The sequence below is a fragment of the Bos grunniens genome, chromosome 10 (genome assembly GCF_055505025.1).
Source record: "Bos grunniens cultivar Pamir isolate PY7600 chromosome 10, Bosgru_T2T1.0, whole genome shotgun sequence".
Taxonomy (NCBI): domain Eukaryota; kingdom Metazoa; phylum Chordata; class Mammalia; order Artiodactyla; family Bovidae; genus Bos; species Bos grunniens.
Window position 1 is genome coordinate 74,586,145 of NC_141174.1, and position 18,815 is coordinate 74,604,959.

An 18,815-nucleotide genomic window follows, 5' to 3' on the forward strand; every position below is an offset into this window, starting at 1 on the left:
GCAGACTCCTCTGGCATCTCAAGCAGAACAGTTCTATGGACCCCCAGGCTAGCGCCCAACACATTCTGACTCTACCCTAGATAGTCTTGTCAAGGCATTTTTTTTCAGGACCAGTTAAGACCACATTTCTAACCCAACTCAAATGTGTATCCTTTGTCTCTGCATAATGAAGTTGCAAGTTGATTCTAATCTTTATAATGAGACCATAAAGACATGCTATTTTGTCACACTGCAGCCTGCCAGGCTCCTCTGTCCATGGAATTCTCCAGGGAAGAATACTGGAGTGGGTAGCCATTCTCTTCTTCAGGGGATCTTCCCAACCCAGGGATCGAACCCAGGTCTCCTACATTGCAGGTGGATTCTTTACTACCTGGCTTACTTCTCAGACAACAATGGCTCCCCTAGCTACCTCCCTGCCCTGTCCCCTAGTAAATGTTTGTTATCCTATTCAGAGACTCTATAGCTTTGACAGTCTGGTGTCTTGGTACTACTGGAATTATTGGCTGTTGTCATAGTGAAGGACAATTAATGGGATGCTGGGTATGGGTTTCTTTTTCCTTTTCATAGCACTTTTATTTAACTTTTTATTTTATATTGGAGTATAGCAGATTAACAATGTTGTGATGGTTTCAGGTAGATAGCAAAGGGACTCAGATACTCTGATATGTATATATCAGAGAAGGCAATGGCACCTCACTCCAGTACTCTTGCCTGGAAAATCCCATGGATGGAGGAGCCTGGAAGGCTGCAGTCCATGGGGTCGCTGAGGGTCGGACATGACTGAGCGACTTCACTTTCACTTTTCACTTTCATGCACTGGAGAAGGAAATGGCAACCCACTCCAGTGTTCTTGCCTGGAGAATCCCAGGGACGGGGGAGCTTGGTGGGCTGCCGTCTATGGAATCACACAGAGTCGGACACAACTGAAGTGACTTAGCAGCAGCAGCAGCAGCATATATATAGTATTGCTTCCCCCCAAACTCCCCTCCCATCCAGGCTGCCACATAACAGCCTGTTATGCCTCAGTGAGCAGAGTTCCCTGTGCTGTACAGTAGGTCCTTGTTGATTATCCATTTTAAATATGGCAGAGTGTACATGTTGTTGGGCATGGGTTTTGGTGGGAACTGAAGGTAACTGTGAGAACTGAATGCCTTCCTGTCTCTGCAGAACTGCAATAGTGGGGTACACGTTTGCTCTTGGCTCCAAGCATGCCCCCTCTAGCTGACAGTTTTCTCCACAATGGCTCTGTAATATCCCCCAATGTGCAGCCTGACATCCTCTGCCCCCAGGGCTTCTCCTGATGGGCTTCATGCACAGTATCCACATTCATACTGATGAGTTTAAGCTCCTCAGTCACAGAGGAAGGCAAACATGATGGACTTGAATCCTGTAATCCCTTTCATCTCTTAATTATTTACCTAATGTGTGCCTTTTCTACTAGTTACCTTTGTATCACGGTCTAACAAAGGACTCACATTATTGTTTATTTGAAGAAATTTTTCCTTGTATTTGGAAACTGGCATCACGTATGTAACTCACAAGGCAGGTGTGTGTAGTCTGTCTGTGATCAAATGCCAGAGGGTGGCAGGTAAAAGATATTGATGGGTGGAAAACAGATGGCTCTGGTCTCCCATTCATCAGGAAGCAACAGATGTCAGCCCCCTAATGGGGCCCTTTGAGCCAGCGCTACGACTGTATATCATCTCAGTAGCAGAAAGAACCTGCTGGATTAGATAATAAAAATCCAGAGCTAAGCCCAGGTCTGAGAGGGGAAGCACTCTTTCAGTACTAGCTCTGCTTTGACCAGCTGGTGGCTTGTAGTCCATCACTTACTCTTGCAGCCTTGGTTATCCTGCAGGTAAGCATAAGTCCTCTTAGCCAGAGAACTAAAAATCTGAACTAGGAATCCCAAGCATTTTGATTTTGATTGATTGCATCTTTCTCAGAAAGACTTAAAAACGAAAGTTTAGTGCATGGTGGACACTCAAGTGTTTGTGGAAGAAAGAGAAGTAATAGGTGTTAGAGCTCTTTTGTCTACATCAAGCGATTTGTTTTGGACGTGTCAGTTATCTTGCAAGGCAGAACTTTAATTTGGTGTCTTATTGGTGTTTTTGGCCCATTGTCTGCGGTTCCAATTGGTCAACACAAGCTCTACTCATAACAGGGACTAGACAAAGAAATTCCATGAAAGATTTTAAAACATTTTAAGAACTGGGAGGATCTGATTCAATTTGGATGCCAGCCAAACTTGCTCTCAGAGATGCTGGGAGAAAACAAAGCTACATTATCACCTTAGTTATTTAAGAACTAGGTAGCAGGGAATGAGACCATTGTAAACCATTGGTTAGTGTCCAGAAACAGGGGAGGGAGGGGAAGAACATGCAATCCAGCTGAGCTCAAGGCCCAGGATGTCCAGTGGAGCCGTCTGTGGGGAAGTGGACTGAGACGTCCTGGAAAGAGGCCTGGTCCACCAATGCATGGGGCCAGCACGGAGGTGGCACCACTTCTAAATGGACTTCTTTGTTTCCAGGCAGCGTCCTGCCCTTGGAGAATGCCTGGCCTCACTGGCAGCCGCCATACCAGTGGCATTCCTGGAGCCCACCCTTAACCGCTACAACCCGCTCTCCGTCTTCAACACCAAAACCCCCAGGGAGAGGTCTAGTAAGTACCATCCATCAGAGGTCATCACTGATGTGCTTAGAGGAAAGCAGTGGGAGAGAAAGCCAGAAAGGCAAGGCCAGCAGCCCCCAGCCTTGTCAGTCACGTGGTCTGCAAGGGGCCAGGAGGTCAGAACTGGTGCCCTGTGACAGGTCTCCATCTTGCTGGAAAAGTGGACACAAGCAAGTTCTTTGTTATCTTTAGACTTTGGTCTCCTCTTCTGTGAAAAGAGGAGACAGTGCAGTTGGTTTCAACATCCCTTGCATCCTAAGAGCTCAGGTTCTCCTGTCTGCCCGGATCTCCATTCTCTTCCTGCACCTGGGGATGTGACTGTTCTTCTCTGTTCCTCTCCAGAGAGTGGGAGCAAGGGGGTAGCACAGAGCTGCACTGATAACCTTGGTATACTCTTCAAGTCCATAGCACGGCTGTGCTTCCAAGGATGATGACCATGTATTCTCCATCTTCGTGAAGGATGGATAGAAAAACACAAGAAGGAATTGAAATTCTACACAACAGAGAATTTGACAGGAGTGTTGACATACTGAGTTCTAGAACAGTGCTAGGCTGTGGTCCAGATCTGGCCTACTGCTGATTTTTATAAATGGTGTTTTATTGGAACATAGTCTATCCATTCATTTACATGTTGTCTGTGGCTGCTTTAGCACTGTGTTGTTGTTGTATACTTTAATCACTAAGTCATGTCCAACTCGTTTGTGACCCCATGGACTGTAGCCCACCAGGCTCCTCTGTCCATGGGATTTCCCAGGCAAGAATACTGGAGTGGGTTGCCATTTCCTTCTGCAGGGGGATCTTCCCAACCTAGGGATTCAACCCACTTCTCCTGCATTGGCAAAGCACTCTTTACCACTGAGCCACCAGGGAAGCCCTTAGCACTGTGTAGGGAAGGAAAAATAATTTTCCCTTTACCCTTCATTGTTCTTGCCTGAGACCTCCCCTCTGAAAAAGATAGATTGATGGGAGGGGGAAAAAAACTTAATTATGGACATATGTGTACATAAGGGAGCCCCCAAAAGATGTGAGACTCAAAAGCCAGCCCAACATTTGAGACTTATATACCATCCTGAGGAAAAGGTTAGGAGTCTAGGGCTTCAGATGGGGTAGGAATCCATGGGAAAGTGAGAAGAGGAAGGGCTTGGTAAGCAGTGTGCCCCAGCAGGCTCATGAATCTCTCAGATGAAAAAGTGATCTTTGGTAAGAGCTCTCTTCTGGTACAGGCTCCCGTAACTAAGGTAAACTTTGTTTGCAAAGGTAGATTTCCCTTACAAACGGGTAACTCTGTTTTCAGACATTCTCCTGGATCTTCAGTTTCTTAAAAATAATCAGCTCAAAGTAATCCCTCTGCCAAAGGGGCATATTTGGGGGTGGCCCATTCTGTTCCCCTTCAACTGCAGTGACAGAGTTGCGTAGTGGCAGCAAAGACTGTTGGCCCTGCAATGGCTAAAACATTTACTGTCTGGCCCCTTTATAGGAAAAGTTTTCCCACCCCCCTCTTCTAGAATAACCTGGAACTGGAATCCAAGGCAGGTGGTAAACCTGCTTCTGGGGGATGGAAGAGTCCCCATGTATGGATAAGTGTGATCCTGCTGAAGGACCATGGAGTAGATCAGAGGCCCTTCCAACAGGAACCTTGAATGAAACTCAGCCTCCAGCTGGAAAGAACTACCTTGACTTGATGTGACATGAAGCAAAAGCTACCACACGATGGGTTAGATTGATGTTAAGAAAAGCAGACCCCCCCCAAAAAAAAAATTATAGCAAACCATTTCAAACCAGAATATATCCTGTTCAGAACCAGTATTTTCGTAAAATATTGGCACACAGTACCAGCAGATGACTAGACTGTTCCTCAGTTCCATTTGGTTCAAGCCCCCTTTTCAAACTGTCGTGGGTCCTAAGAGTCCTAAGAGAAGAAGGGTTCTTGCTACATTTTTCTCTGTCACTCTTCTTTCCATCTAAGAATCCAGAGTGCTAAGCTTTAGCAGCTTTGTTCCCACTTCAGATAAAAGCAGCACCTGGTCCCCAGTAAACATGACCAGGACATTTGAGACAAAATTGCTTTTAAAACTTCTCTTCTTGAGCTAAAATACTGCGGAGACCAGTGTTCTCAGAGCTCATCGAGAGAGATATATTGCCAAGATGCCTCCATGTTCCAAAGTCTCACATGGCATCCCTCAGTTATTTCCCCAATCCCCTCAGCCTCATCTCACCCTTTCTCCCCTTTCATGGACTAGGAAAATTATAGTCCCAACCTTGTTTTTCTCTGCTGTCTTATGATTCCACATGAGTTATGTCTTGCAGCTAAAGTAAGAGTTAAACGACAGAGCAGGCTTTGGTAATGATGAGGAAGGGCTGTGGCATCTGTAGACAGAAGCCAGCTAAAATATTGCTCCCCAGCCTCATGACAGTGCTGGATACTGATGTATTTATTTAGCTCCAGCTGTGGTTCAAGAAAAAGTGTCTCTCTATGTCACCAGTGCGTAGAGCTTGCACCTTGGGAAAGAGAGAGATCTACTTTGCTCTTGAACTCATAGAGGTAGTTGTTCAGTCGCTCAGTCATGTCCGACTCTTTGTGACCCATGGACTGCAGCATGCCAGCCTTCCCTGTCCTTCACCATTTCCCGGAGCTTGCTCAAACTCATGTCCATCTAGTCAATGATGCCATCCAACCATCTCATCCTCTGTCGTCCCCTTCTTCTCCCGCCTTCAATCTTTCCCAGCATCAGGGTCTTTTCTAATGAGTCAGCTCTTTGCATCAGGTGGCCAAAGTATTGGAGCTTCAGCTTCAACATCAGTCCTTTTAATGAATGTTCAGGGTTGATTTCCTTTAGGATTGACTGGTTGGATCTCCTTGCAGTCTAAGGGACTCTCAAGAGTCTTCTCCAACACCACAGTTCAAAAGCATCAATTCTTTGGCACTCAGCTTTCTTTATGGTCCAGCTCTCACATCCATACATGACTACTGGAAAAACCACAGCTTTGACTAGACAGACCTTTGTTGGCAAAGTAATATCTCTGCTTTTTAATATGCTGCCTAGGTTGGTCATAGCTTTTCTTCCAAGGAGCAAGAGTCTTTTAATATCATGTCTGTGGTCACCCTCTGTGATTTTGGAGTCCAAGAAAATAAAGTCTGTCTCTGTTTCCATTGTTTCCCTATCTAGTTGCCATGAACCAATGGGACATAGAGGTAGAGTAGCAGGCAAATTTGAAATTGACCCAGATGGAGGAAACCCTAGACTGGCTTTGGAGGGAAGGAAATGACTGTGTCCCATTGTTCTCAAGGGCTATTAGAAATATGTTTCTTCTTATCTTATATACCTTTACATTGATTTAGTAAGATATATTCATAAATTAAAAATAAGTATCCATCGTTGCATACTCCATAGGAAGAAGGGACAAAGTTGTAATTAATGATGACACTGTTGTTCATCCATCAGTCACACACTGTGGACTCAGGGCCCAAGTCCTCTGAGCCCGTATTTTTCATCTTTCAGTTAACAAAGAGTGAATTCTGACGATGTGTACGGCTCTCGAAAAGCAGAATGTACATAAATATGTATTCTGGGATAGCCATGTTTGCCTGGAGCCAGACAATGACTGATAGCTTGATGGACTCTGAAAGGGTAGATTTCATTCACTACACACAGTAGGTGGCCTGAGGGACTGAAGGAGGAGGGAAAGGAATGTGACAGAAGGTGTGAGTCTTTGGTTGAGAAATACAATATGAACTGATTTATCAAGCCTTCAGTCAATTGGGCATCTCAATTAATGAAGTTTCCCTGGTAGCTCAGATGGTAAAGAATCTACCCACAATGCAGGATACCCAGGTTCAATCCCTAGAGAAGGGAATGGCTGCTTACTCCAGTATTCTTTCCTGGAAAATCCCATGGACATAGGAGCCTGGCGGGCTGTAGTCCATTTTGCCAGCAGAGTTACTCATATTGGGGTGTCTTCTATCTTGTAACATCCTGGAGAATTTTTTAACTCATCCAAAATTGTTAAGATATGTCTAGAAAAGGTTTATCTAGCTGTGTGCTAGATAAAATCTTTGGTTACGTGTGGCAGTGGTTTATTAATCAGAATCTTGTTGTTGACTCCATTCATGAGTAGAATTAGATCTGTGTGCATGTATACTCAGTCGCTAAGGTGTCCAACTCTTTGTGACCCCATGGACTATAACCCACCAGGCTCCTCTGTCTATGGGATTTCCAGGCAAGAATACTGGAGTGGGTTGCCATTTCCTTCTCCAGGAGATCTTCCCAACCCAGGGATCAAATCTGCGTCTTCTGCAGTGGCAGGTGGATTCTTTACCACTAAGCCACTAGGAAAGCCCAGTCAGGATAATAGATTAACCAAAACATCCTACTCACCAGCCAAGTTTACTTTTCAAATCCTTATTGGAAAAAATCAACCAGAGAGGAAGGAGGTCCAATTTCCATGTAGGTTTCCATGTAATACTATAGAAGTGGTGCTCTCTGTTGCTGTCATCTTGAGGGAAGAGCTGCCTGGTGAAAAAAATACAGCTGTGGACTCGAACGCAGTCTTTCCCAACGGTTCTCTCTTAATAGCATGTATGAGGATCACTCACAAGGCTTGTTGAAGAATGCCAAGTCCTACCCTTAGAGTTTCTAATTCAGTAAGTCGAGATTCCAAAGGTCCTAACAAGTTTCCAGGTGATGCTGCCATTGCTGGCAGGACAGTCTCACTTTGAGAGCCATTGATGTGGAAGATGAAAGGACAGTGTGTTCTAATGGTTCCCCCTTACAGTCTTGAGTCTGATTCTAACAGGACCCAACTGAGCTTTCAGGTAGATAACTCAGCAGCATTCATTCTGCCGGTTTATTATGTGGCATTTGAAGTACAAAACACCACCGGAATCGCAAATGTTTCTTCCCCTCGAGGACCAATTACATATAAATAACTTTTAAAGGTCATTATAATGACTCCAATGAAGCAACCTCAAGCAACTCTGTGTTAGGTAGGAGGAAAAAAAAGTGTCTGTGACGATGGATTGTCTGTGTGACATTTAAACACACACATGCTCCTAGCCTTCTCATGTATAATTTTATAGCCAACAGTTGTAAACTTCAATTGCATCTGTGGCCGTTGGCACTGCTCTGTGTGTAGAGCCTGAAGGTAGAATGTTTGACTTCACCATTTGTACCTATTTATCTGACACCGTACGTGTCAAATGATTTTGTTTGTGAGAGTCTCCCCAGACCCCCACATTGATGTCACCCCTGATTCTTATTGCTCTGCAGCAAGGTACAGGCTAGACTTGTTCCCTGCAAATGACCAGCATTGGCAATGCATTGTGTCTGACCTGTTTAATTCCCTTCGCTGTAAATCACAGAAGTTCGATGTTCTTTGGCTTTCATGCTGCTAGTCCTTTTGAATTGTCTGGATTTAAAGGACATTGCTTTACTCCTAACTTCCAAGGAAGAGTAATCAGCCTTCTACTTACCAAAGGCCATACCAATAGCAAGAGAAAAACATAATTAGGGCAAGTGTTAGGACACCCCCGGCAGGGCCTCCTCCATAGCAGGGAGGCTCTTCTGAGTCCATTGATTTGCAGCTGCACACCATCCTGTAGAACCGATTGTATCAGCTACAGATTCATTGTCTCCTGGATGAAGGTACCACAAATGCCTTTCCTCCCCACCCCAGCCCAGGAACCAAGATGCCTGTATTCTCTTTTCATCTCTTAGTCTATCTTCACAGGATTTTTCTGTATCTTTGCTCTAGGCAGTACAGTCATGAAGGAAACCAAGACAGACTCTTCAATTGACTAATACTCCTAAAAGCCAAAGCCTTTGCTGTGGCCTTTTCTTCATTAACCCTTCCATTCCTATGGACTTAAAATCTAGAAAAGAGAGATTTCACACCAGCAGTAACCCCATGGCACAGGGCCTAAAGGTAGAACCCAACTCACTAAATGTCACATTTTATTTGAAGTTTCCTGCTTTTTCCTTTGAAAGAGGACTTTGTGCTTTACTTTTAATATCAAAAATAATTTCCTCAGATCTTCTAGTGGATCTAATGTGCTCCATTAGTGGGTCTAAAAGGCACCACACTTTCCCGTTGCTTCTCTGACTCCCTAGGTTCCGTGGTGCCTGATGCTTTGGCCCCACTCTAAGAAGTGTAGCTTGTGGGTGGAGTCTGCACATGAGCTGCCGACCAGGATGCTCTGCAGAACTTCCAATTCTTGTTTCTTCCTCAACTAGGCCATGGCTTGCCACACAGAGCCCTTATTTGCATCTCACCCATCAGCAACTTCAGGTTGCATCTGGTCTCTCCTCCTATCTTGGAGGAAAAGAGTGTCCTTTGCCTTAAGAAGAACAGGACAGATATCCTCTTGGCTTTTTCCATTTACCATTCTTGTACCTGACAGCATTTCATGTTGAACTCTGTAATCATCTCATCCTGTCTGTCCTTGTTCAGCGAAGTGACCTCAGTTATTCACTGTGAGGAAAAGACAGGGCTAACTCACTATTCCTTGCCTATAAGCCTTCAAAAACAAAAAGGTCTAAGTGATGGACAAGAGCTCTTAGCAAAGGTTACTTCAGATCATCAATCTTCTTTTGTAAATGCAGAAATCAGTGGATGTGCAATGTTTCCCGCCCCCCGCCCCTGACAGGTTTCAACTGGATGGAAAGCGTTGTCTCTGGTCCAGCTAAAAGAATCTTTGATGCAAGAGGTTTCTTTTTCCTTTTCAAAACAGTACAGACATGATCTAGGTGACTGAACCACAAATTGGCAGCTCAGTATCTATGGGTTGCTTTTCTGTTTTGAGTCCTGCCTTTCCTGCAGTGCATGCACTGAGGCCAGGAGAGAGAAGCCAAGAGACTGACTTTTTCACAGAGAAGTCTTGTGAAATGTCCCTCAGCCGTGTCTCTGTTGTGTTCCTTTAAGATTCAGTTTAAGTGTTTTGACCTGAATAGAACATCTAGAAGATAACCCAGTCTCTGGAAGCTGCAGCCTTTACAATAGCTCCTACGTATCCAGTGCTTGCTTGTTTAAGGTTCTGGGGTGGAAAATTATGTCTCAAGATCAAAGGAGGGGTGGACAGAGAGAGAAGGTTGCACTCTGTTTGTTTTGAATCACTGTCCCTTTATTATTCCTGTACCCTCTTGGTCAGTTCTGGGGATGCCAGACACAGTGGAGGAGATGTGCCCCGACATCCCCCAGCTGGAAGGCCTGATGAAGGAAATCAACGACCTGGCCGAGTCAGGGGCCCGGTACACAGAGATGCCCCACGTCATTGAGGTCATCTTGCCCATGCTCTGCAACTACCTGTCCTACTGGTGGGAGCGGGGGCCCGAGCACCTGCCCCCCAGTGCAGGGCCTTGGTGCACCAAGGTCACGTCTGAACACCTCAGTGTCATCCTGGGCAACATTCTGAAAATCATCAACAACAACCTGGGCATCGACGAGGCCTCTTGGATGAAGCGCATTGCAGGTACCACGCATGTCTTTCAGCCCTGGCATCGAGATGCCTAGACTCTTTTTCTTCTCTTAGTCTATCATTAAGCTATCCCCGCTCCCCACCTTAGATATTTAGCAGTAAAAAGAACTGACTTATTCCCCTATAGGGCTTCCTGGAGCAAATGCTCCTGCCTGACTCCCCAACTAATCCAGCCCCTCAAATCTCCAGGAAGCCCTTCTTAATAAACTGTGCAAGATTCTGATGATCATTGCTCATTTGCTTTTGGTACTTAAGAATCGCATTTGCTCTTACAGTAATAACTGTTCATATTTTCTGGGTAAGTGACCTTGTGTGTTTTCCACATGTACGAAACTCACTCCCACCTGGGCTGTACTGTAAGTTTCTAGCATTTGTGTTTCACTTTATGCTTTGTAAGACACTCTCTGATTTAGGCTCATAGTAGCGTCACTTTGATTTTGGGTTTGTTTTGTATTCCTCTAGAACTCCTTGCATGCAGTAGGCTCCTAGTGAGTGTTACTTGCTGATTTTCTGTTCTCAAAAGAGGAGAGGATTGGAAAATTAATAACCACACTTTCCAAGTCAGGAAACCATGAAGATTTTAGGGTCCTCTGTCACGGTAAAGTCAGAGGAGACAGAAGCTAAAGTCATTGCCTTTGATAGACCTGCAGTTTAGATACACAGTTCCACCATAGCTGTTTCAGCCCTACACTTTCCTGGACCATGAAACACAGCCATTGGGTCAATAGGAGCTATTAGCTTCCTGGACAAATAAGTAGATACCCCTCCGCAAGACCAAGGAAGAAAACTTCCTACCCTCTTCCTGTCTCTGAAATGAACTGAGATTCAAATTATATTAATAAATACTTTGGTTACTGACGGCTCCTGGATAGTATAAGACCCCTGGGAACATATGAATAGGTAAATTGGTGTTCCTTTCTTATCTTTTAGCCCAAGAATATTGTTAACCCTTAAGTAATTTGTTGAGGGCTCTACATTTGTAAATCTGGATTAAGGGAAGGAAGGAAATCAAAGAATTAACTCCCTTAGATTCCCCAGGGGTACAAAGGAAAGAAGTCACAGCACACTGATGAGAACTGAACTTGGCCTGTTATTTCACAAGGGTGTCCAGATCTCATTCAGTCAGGTCACTTCGCTCCTGGTGTGTAAACAAAGTCAGTTTTCAAGAGCAACCTCAAATCACCCATATCTGGAAGAACCTCTCTGATTCCAGGTCCAGAGCAGAGGTGCACCCAGGTGAGGACCGGGTATGAAATGGGAGCCATCATAGTGCGAAGTTTCGACTTCTGATTAACACATTGCAACAGAGAACTGCCTTCACCTTCTCTTTCTAAAAAAGTCTTTTTTATGAAAGCAAAAAATAAGGCACAGTGAGATGAAAAAGTGCTGGAATATAGGCTGTTTCCAACTGAAAAGCCCTACATTAAAGAACTTTGAAATACACAAAATACATATTGTACTTTGCGAATGGTTCATGACTCTTGAGAATTTTTTTTCACATATCTAAATAATTACTCTGATTCTGACCTTTATTATGCATTCGACCATTAGGATATTGCATTTTAAAAAGTCAATGAGACATGTAGGTTTTATCTTTCTCTTTAAGAGGGCCAGAATCGTAGTCCCAAGTCCTACTGATGGTTTGTTTCTGCTCATTGACTTTTAGTGGCCACCCTAGCCTGCCTCTTCATTATAGATGATAGTAGTTTGTCTGCTTTTCTCAGGGCCTGGAGGAGCCCCAAGATAATAGGCTGGCAGTTCTCAAGTCTTGGGGGCTGAGAACTATGGTTGGGTTTGTGTATTTTTAAGAGATTTCTCTATAAAATAACCAGAAAGCATAGTGTTAAGTGTGTACTCTTGACTCAGCACAGTGCTGTTTATATAAATAAAAGACTTCCTTCAAGGAGTTTATAACGTAGCTAGTGAGCCAAAGTCACTCTTCTAAAATGAAACAAGATGGTCTGTTATGAAGAGCTCAGAGATATAGCAAGGGCCATGCCTGAAGAGTTCAGGGGTGGCTCTTCTCATAACTTGAAGAAGCAAAACAGGAAGAGGGACCTTCTCCTGTAGCTCCATCCGTGCCTACCCCCACCCCAGCAACTGTGACTTCATGAGACAGACATGCCAAAAGGAAGATGAAGGAAGGGTACCAGTGTGAGTCAAGGGCTTTCCATAGCCTCACCATTGAGTGTCCCTTCTTTCCTTTTCTCAACTGTCATAACTTGTGGAATGAGGGGGAGGCCCTTTGTTTGCAAACACAGTGTACGCCCAACCGATCATCAGCAAAGCCAGGCCAGACCTGCTGAGAAGCCACTTCATCCCGACCCTGGAGAAGCTGAAGAAGAAGGCCATCAAAACTGTGCAGGAGGAGGAGCAGCTGAGAGCTGACAGCAAGGGCGACACGCAGGAGGCTGAGCTGCTCATCCTGGACGAGTTTGCTGTCCTCTGCAGAGACCTCTATGCCTTCTACCCTATGCTCATCCGCTACGTGGACAACAACAGGTACAGAGGCGCCTGGGCAGGGCCGGCCCCCGATGGAGGGGTGGTACTGGGTTTTGTTACAGGCGAGAGAGGGAGGTCACGGCTGCCACCACCAGCGCCCCCCACCCCCGCCCCTCTGCCTCCATCCCTGCTGTGGGACCTCTGCGCAGCACTTTCCTTGCCCAGTGGTTCTGTATGATCAGTGGCATGGCCACCCAGTCCATCCTCACAGGCCACTGAAGAAGGGTGGCAACAACCCCTTCCGCCCCTCTGCTCTTCTGTCACACACTCATTCAAGAGATATTACTGACTGTGTGCCAGGCACTGTTCGAGAGGACAGGCAAGAACACTACAGAAAAAAAGATGTTGGCTCAGGGAGCTTTCACTCTGGCAAGAGAGTGGGGTGAGCAAATGATAAACAAAGTACTTAGACAATCACAATATACTTCCCTATGTACTTACGTATTTACCTATAGCAATGGCACCCCACTCCAGTACTCTTGCCTGGAAAATCCCATGGACGGAGGAGCCTGGAAGGCTGCAGTCCATGGGGTTGCTAAGAGTCGGGCACGACAGAGCAACTTCACTTTCACTTTTCACTTTCATGCATTGGAGAAGGAAATGGCAACCCACTCCAGTGTTCTTGCCTGGAGAATCCCAGGGACGGGGGAGCCCAGTGGGCTGCCGTCTCTGGGGTCACACAGAGTCGGTCACGACTGAAGCGACTTAGCAGCAGCAGCAGTGTACTTACCTAAGTAAACTATACAAGCAAAGTAAATGGAATCAGGAGTGCCAGGTGGCAGTTTTAAAAGAATGTTACTGAGAAGGTGACATCTGAACACAGACCTGCAGGAGGTGAGGTCGGAAACCATGTGGATCTGGGGAAGAGGTCTGTTCCTGGGAAGAAGGAATATCCGGTGCAAAAGCCCTGAGGGAGGGACGAGTGGGGATGTTCAGGGAGTCACAGGGAGGCCAGAGAGAGAGGAGTCGACGGGTGGGGAGAGCAGCAGGAGACGTCAGAGTGGCCAGTTTCTCTCCACGGGGCCGAGAGTACAGGGCTTTTCCTCTGAGTGAGATGAGAGGTTGGCGCAGCGTTGAAGCTAAGCTGTGATGTGATCTGACTCCGTCTTCAAGCACAGTGGTGATGGACCAGGGCAAATAAAGGAGGTGAGGAGGCTGGCTGGGAGGCTTACAGTGGCCCAGTCAAGGGCTGAGGGTGATTTGGAGTTGACAGAGCAAACCAACCCTAACCTTAACCCTAATCCTGGTGCCCTAATCCTAGTCCTGGTGCCAGGCCTGGGGCAGAGAGGGATGGGGCCACTGCTTAGTGGGACTGGGGTCTCCTTTCAGAGTCCTGAAAATGTTCTGCAATTAGATAGTCATAGTGGTGGTCCAGCATTGTGAATGTACTGAATGTTGCTAATGAGTAATTTGACATGTATGTTACTACAACTTAAAAGGAAAAAAAAAAAGAGTTGGTGTTGGCTGGGGCCCAGTTGGTAGCAATGAAAGTTGACAGAATATGTCAGATTCTGGACCCAGCATCTTAAAGGTAGAGTCTTTGGGACATGCAGACTGGAAATAAGAGAAAAGAGATGAGTCAAAGATGATTCTGAGCAAATGGAAGGAGGGAGTTCCCAACAATTAAGTTGGAGGGGATTGTGGGTACGGAAGGTTTTTAGGGGAAGATGAAGAGATCCCTTTCAGACATGTTAATTTGAGTTGCTGCTTCCATATAAAAATGAAAATGTCAAGTGGGCAGTTATATGAGTCCAGAGTTCATAAGAGAGGTCTGGTGTGGACCTAAGAATTTGAGAGTCGCCTACATATTGGTATGTGGTCTTTGAGAGCCATGAGACTGAATGAGATAAATAAAGGCTTGAGAGGGAAAGAGAAGCGTTCCAAGGACTGAGCCCTTGTACACAGGTCAGGCGGAAGAGAAGGAACCACGAGTGAGACTGAGAGGAAGCCACCAGTGAGACAGGAGGAAACCAACAGCGTGTTGTGTCCTAGGTACCAATTTCACAAAGGATTTCCAGGAGGAAAGAATAACGAATAAATGATTGGTGACCTTGATAAGAGCAGTATCAATAAAGTGATGGAGTTGAAGGCCTCTTTGGAGTAGGTTGGAAGAGAATAGGAGAAAAGGACTTGGAGATAGCACTACAGACAACTTGTTCAGGGAGGTTTTTGTTTTTGTTTTTTTTATTTTGGCTGCTCTGGGTCTTCTTTGCAGCATGCTGGCTTTCTCTAGTTGCACTGCGTGGGCTTTATTTGTTGGGACACAAGGCCATCTTATTGCAGTGCGTGGGCTTCTCTAGTTGTGGTGTGTGGGCTTAGTTGCCCCACAGCATGTGGGATCTTAGTTCCCCGACCAGGAATTGAACCCACGTAGCCTGCATTGGAAGGCAGATTCCTAACCACTGGAACGTTATGGAAGTCCCACAGGGAGTTTCACTATAAAGAGGAAGAAAGAAATGGGCTGCTAGCTAGATGCAGAATAGGTTCAAAAGGAGAGTTTTTAAGATGGGAGACTTTTCAACTTGTTCCTTTATGAATGGGAATGAGCCACTGGAGAGAAGAGAAATTGCTGATGTAAGAGGGAGAGAGAATTTCTAAAGCAATGCATTCAAACAGGCAGAGGATCAGCCTGAGATCAGTCATCTACAGTGATGGGCAGGAGGGCAGGGTGCATGGGTGCTGCTGCTGGCAGACGCACAGACAGACAGATGCACATGCGCACACACGCCCATATGTGTTATGGCTGGCAGTCTGTAGGAGTCCTTTTCTGGTTGCTTCCATTCTCAGTGAAGTAGGAAGCAAGAACATCAACTGAGAGGGAGGGTGGGGAGAATGTACTTGGAGGGTTGAGGAGGAAGCAGACGATCTGGGGCAATGGCTTTGACAAGTAGGGGGAATGGATGGACCAGGGGAGTGCAGTGGTTGCAAGGCAGCATCAGTGGCCCCACTTGAGATCTGTGGTTGTGGACTTAAAGTGGGATCATCAGCAAGTTGTGATTTTCTCCAGCCGACTTGGCTGCCACGTACAGGCTGAGACTAGGTAGAGAGTTGGATTTAACCAGGGTTGGGGTTTTGCAAAATGAGTATGATGAAGGCTAATTATAAGCATTGATCATGGAATTTAAGCTGAATAAGAATAGTTAGATCATCACTGACTCAAGGAACATGATTTTGAGCAAACTCTGGGAAATAGTAGAGAACAGAGGAGCCTGGTGTGCTGCAGTCCATAGGGTCGCAAAGACTTCTCCACTGAACAACAACAACAAGGAGGAAATGAAAGCATAGGAACCTTATGTTCACGAGCAGGCCAAGGAACAAAGAACAGCTGGTCCCAGTGGAAGGCAAAGACCAAATAGATATTTTATTAAACCACACCTTCCCAGAGCTTCGAGCCCTCAAATGGAAGTTTGGAGTGGTTTAATTTTAAAATACCCCATTGTAGATACAGAAAAGACTTAGAGACATTTGGGGGAACACTGCTAATTTTTGAGTGGTATGCCATTCTGTCATGGGCAGGGAATAGGTCTGGATATGCCTATTTTAGCATTTATTTCATAAGGTAAATTACACTTCCTATTTAAAATATCTACTTAAGATTACTTATGTTTAGCTTTGCAGAATAAACATATGCACACTATATATAGGTGTATGTGTGTATATAATTCCTTAACTATCTATGGGCAATTTTACTCACTTTTTCAAAAGAAATCCTGCTCTCAGGGTCATCATTTTAGTCATTTATGATAACATAATTATGTTAGCAGGTTAGCAAAGAAATTTGTCAGTCTGAGGTGAAAGCAAGAATGAGAGTAGGGTAAGATTGCTCCTGAAATAGCTCTCTCGTTGCATCTGCCACTATTGACAATCAAGACTCAAGATGGAGTGTGTTCCACTTATGTAGTATTTGAAAGTTGCTAAAAATGACAATGTCAGAGAGTCTTTGAGATCATCATTAATTCATTCATCCCCACTTTTCAACCCGTTCTTCCCTGAGCACCAGGGAGCATTAAGACTATCTGAGCCTCACTTATAAATGCTTCCTTCCTATGCGTGTGCCTTTGCCTTCCTTGAGTCCTTTCTTCACCCTAAAGAATTAGCTGGCTTGGACGTACAGGACTGTGGAGTTGGCAGGAATATGAGAGGTCGGCTCATCTAACTGGACAGATAAACACCCCCTTCCTTTTTCCTGGCGGTGCCTTTCCCTCCTCTCGTTATCCACCACGGTTATGGACAACAGACAAAGCTGGACCCATGCGTGCCTTCCCCTTCTAGTGTCAGACATTTCAAGTCATTTTTTTCAACTCCTTCTCATTCATTTTTTTCTTCTGGTTTTATTGAGACATGATTGACACAAAGCCCTCTGTAAGGTATACAACAGAATGGTTTAACTTACATACATCAAGAAAGGCTTACTACAGTAAGCGGAGGGAACGTCCATCATCTCACACAGGTACAAAATAAAAGACAAAAAAGTCTTTATTCCTTGTAATGAGAAAACTTAGGATTTACTCTCAACAACTTTCATGTAACATACAGTGTTAATCAGATGAGTCATGTTTAACATACATCCCTAGGACTTATTTATAACTGGATGTTTATACCTTGATCTGCCTTCATCCAATTCCCCCAACTTTGAACCATTTTGAGTTCAGATCTGTAACTCCTATCAGCTCTGCTTTTGCTCTTTAGAGCCACAAAACTCCTCCAGTCTCTCCCTAAGCAGCTCTTTAAATATTGAAGAGAGCCATCTTGTCCTGTCTTCCCCTGTTTTCTCTTGTTGTATTAAATCTTTGTACTTCCTTCAGCCCTGTCACAGCAGTGTGTCAGGTCTCCTTGACATCTGAATAGAAGCTTTGGCGGGTCAGTGATCAGCCTGAAAATGACCCAGAAGGAGTGAGAGTTCCAGGCATGCTGTGGTCATAGCCTGGTAACTCAGGGCTCCATCTCCTCAGGCTGGGAGGTTATAAATCAACATAGGTTCAACAAACCTCTGTACACAAATCAGCTTCTCAGCTTCGTTTCTGGAAATCAGAGACCCTGAACAGAGACGAACAGCTTTTGTGCGATTTGGAGTGAAAACTCATCTCTCAAACTGTTGACGGGAATCCAAGTAAATTCTGTGCGGTGACTGCCTCAGGCTGAATCCTCTATAAAAGGCTCAGGAACAAGGCAGAGATAAGCTCTTACCGCTTAGTCAGACAACCTGACCGTGAATACAGGAGCAAGGCTTTACTTTCTTTCAAAAGCCTGATAACTGGCTTTACTTTCTTCAAAAACCTGACGACTTGTCATTTTGAAAATAGCAGTCTAACTCTTCTCACTCTTGCCTTTCTCCAAGATTTTGTTCTCCTGCTTTTTGTTTCTGTTTTACCTCTAAGTCCAACCTTCTTCCGCACCTACAGCCTTGCATTTCCCAGCTGCCTTTTGGCAGCACAGAGAGCAGATGATGAAAGAAACCCACATTCAGTTAACTACCTCCAAAAGGATCAATTGTCTGAATGTTGAGAGAGATCTTGAATTCTGTGAAACGCTGGGAGCAGCGGGGACAGAGCCTGGTTACTTCGTTTGGGGGTAGGAAAAGATTCGGACAAAATGGAGAGGCAAGGTTGGAATCTTCTGCCCTCCTGCAAATATTGTCTTAGTCTGGTTTGAGAGGAGCAGAGAATTTATGTGCCTGGGAGAAAGCATTTAATGGGGGGTTCATGTGACCCACCATTCTGAACCCAAAGAAGGACCCTCACTAAAAACAAAGAGTAAAAAATCTGTCTCTTGCAAGAAGGATGTTCAAAACAAAATTCACTGAGCTGAAAGCCAAGATATTCAAAACTGCTGCTTTCTCCTGTGAGCAGATGTTCACCTGATATTTTGTTTTCAGCGTTCCTGCAGGTCACATTCCCTGTGGCTGGACTTTTCTTCGGCAGGGTAGGATGTGTGCCCTTGTCTCTTCCCACTAGAGGCATAGGGCAAGCCTATAAAGCTCATTTAAGCTAGAACTCGGCAGAAGGAACGGCTGGTACTTCTGATAAAACTTGACACTTGACTCTGAAAAGGCGCTCCTGAAAAATCAATATGAAAGAAATCAAAAAGCATTACCAATCTCAAGCCTCAAGTTTGGATGCATTTGGCCCCTAGTGATGGATACCTTATAGAGTAGCTTAAAGTAGAAGTTAAA

The 18,815-nt window shown here is 45.0% G+C and overlaps 1 protein-coding gene across 6 annotated transcripts in view; it reads left to right on the top strand.

Moving 5' to 3' along the window:
- RYR3 (ryanodine receptor 3) overlaps positions 1 to 18,815 on the top strand; it is a 565,051-nt gene that overhangs the window by 485,226 nt on the left and 61,010 nt on the right. For 4 of the 6 annotated variants that reach the window (XM_086322065.1, XM_086322066.1, XM_086322067.1 and 1 more), the window contains exons 65-67: positions 2,531 to 2,661; positions 9,815 to 10,135; positions 12,403 to 12,643. In XM_086322065.1, the coding sequence (XP_086178191.1) occupies positions 2,531 to 2,661; positions 9,815 to 10,135; positions 12,403 to 12,643 (693 nt within the window). Of the gene's footprint in view, positions 1 to 2,530; positions 2,662 to 9,814; positions 10,136 to 10,416; positions 10,440 to 12,402; positions 12,644 to 18,815 lie in introns of those variants that run through there. The other 2 variants (XR_015135045.1, XR_015135046.1) reach the window with 2 other exon arrangements.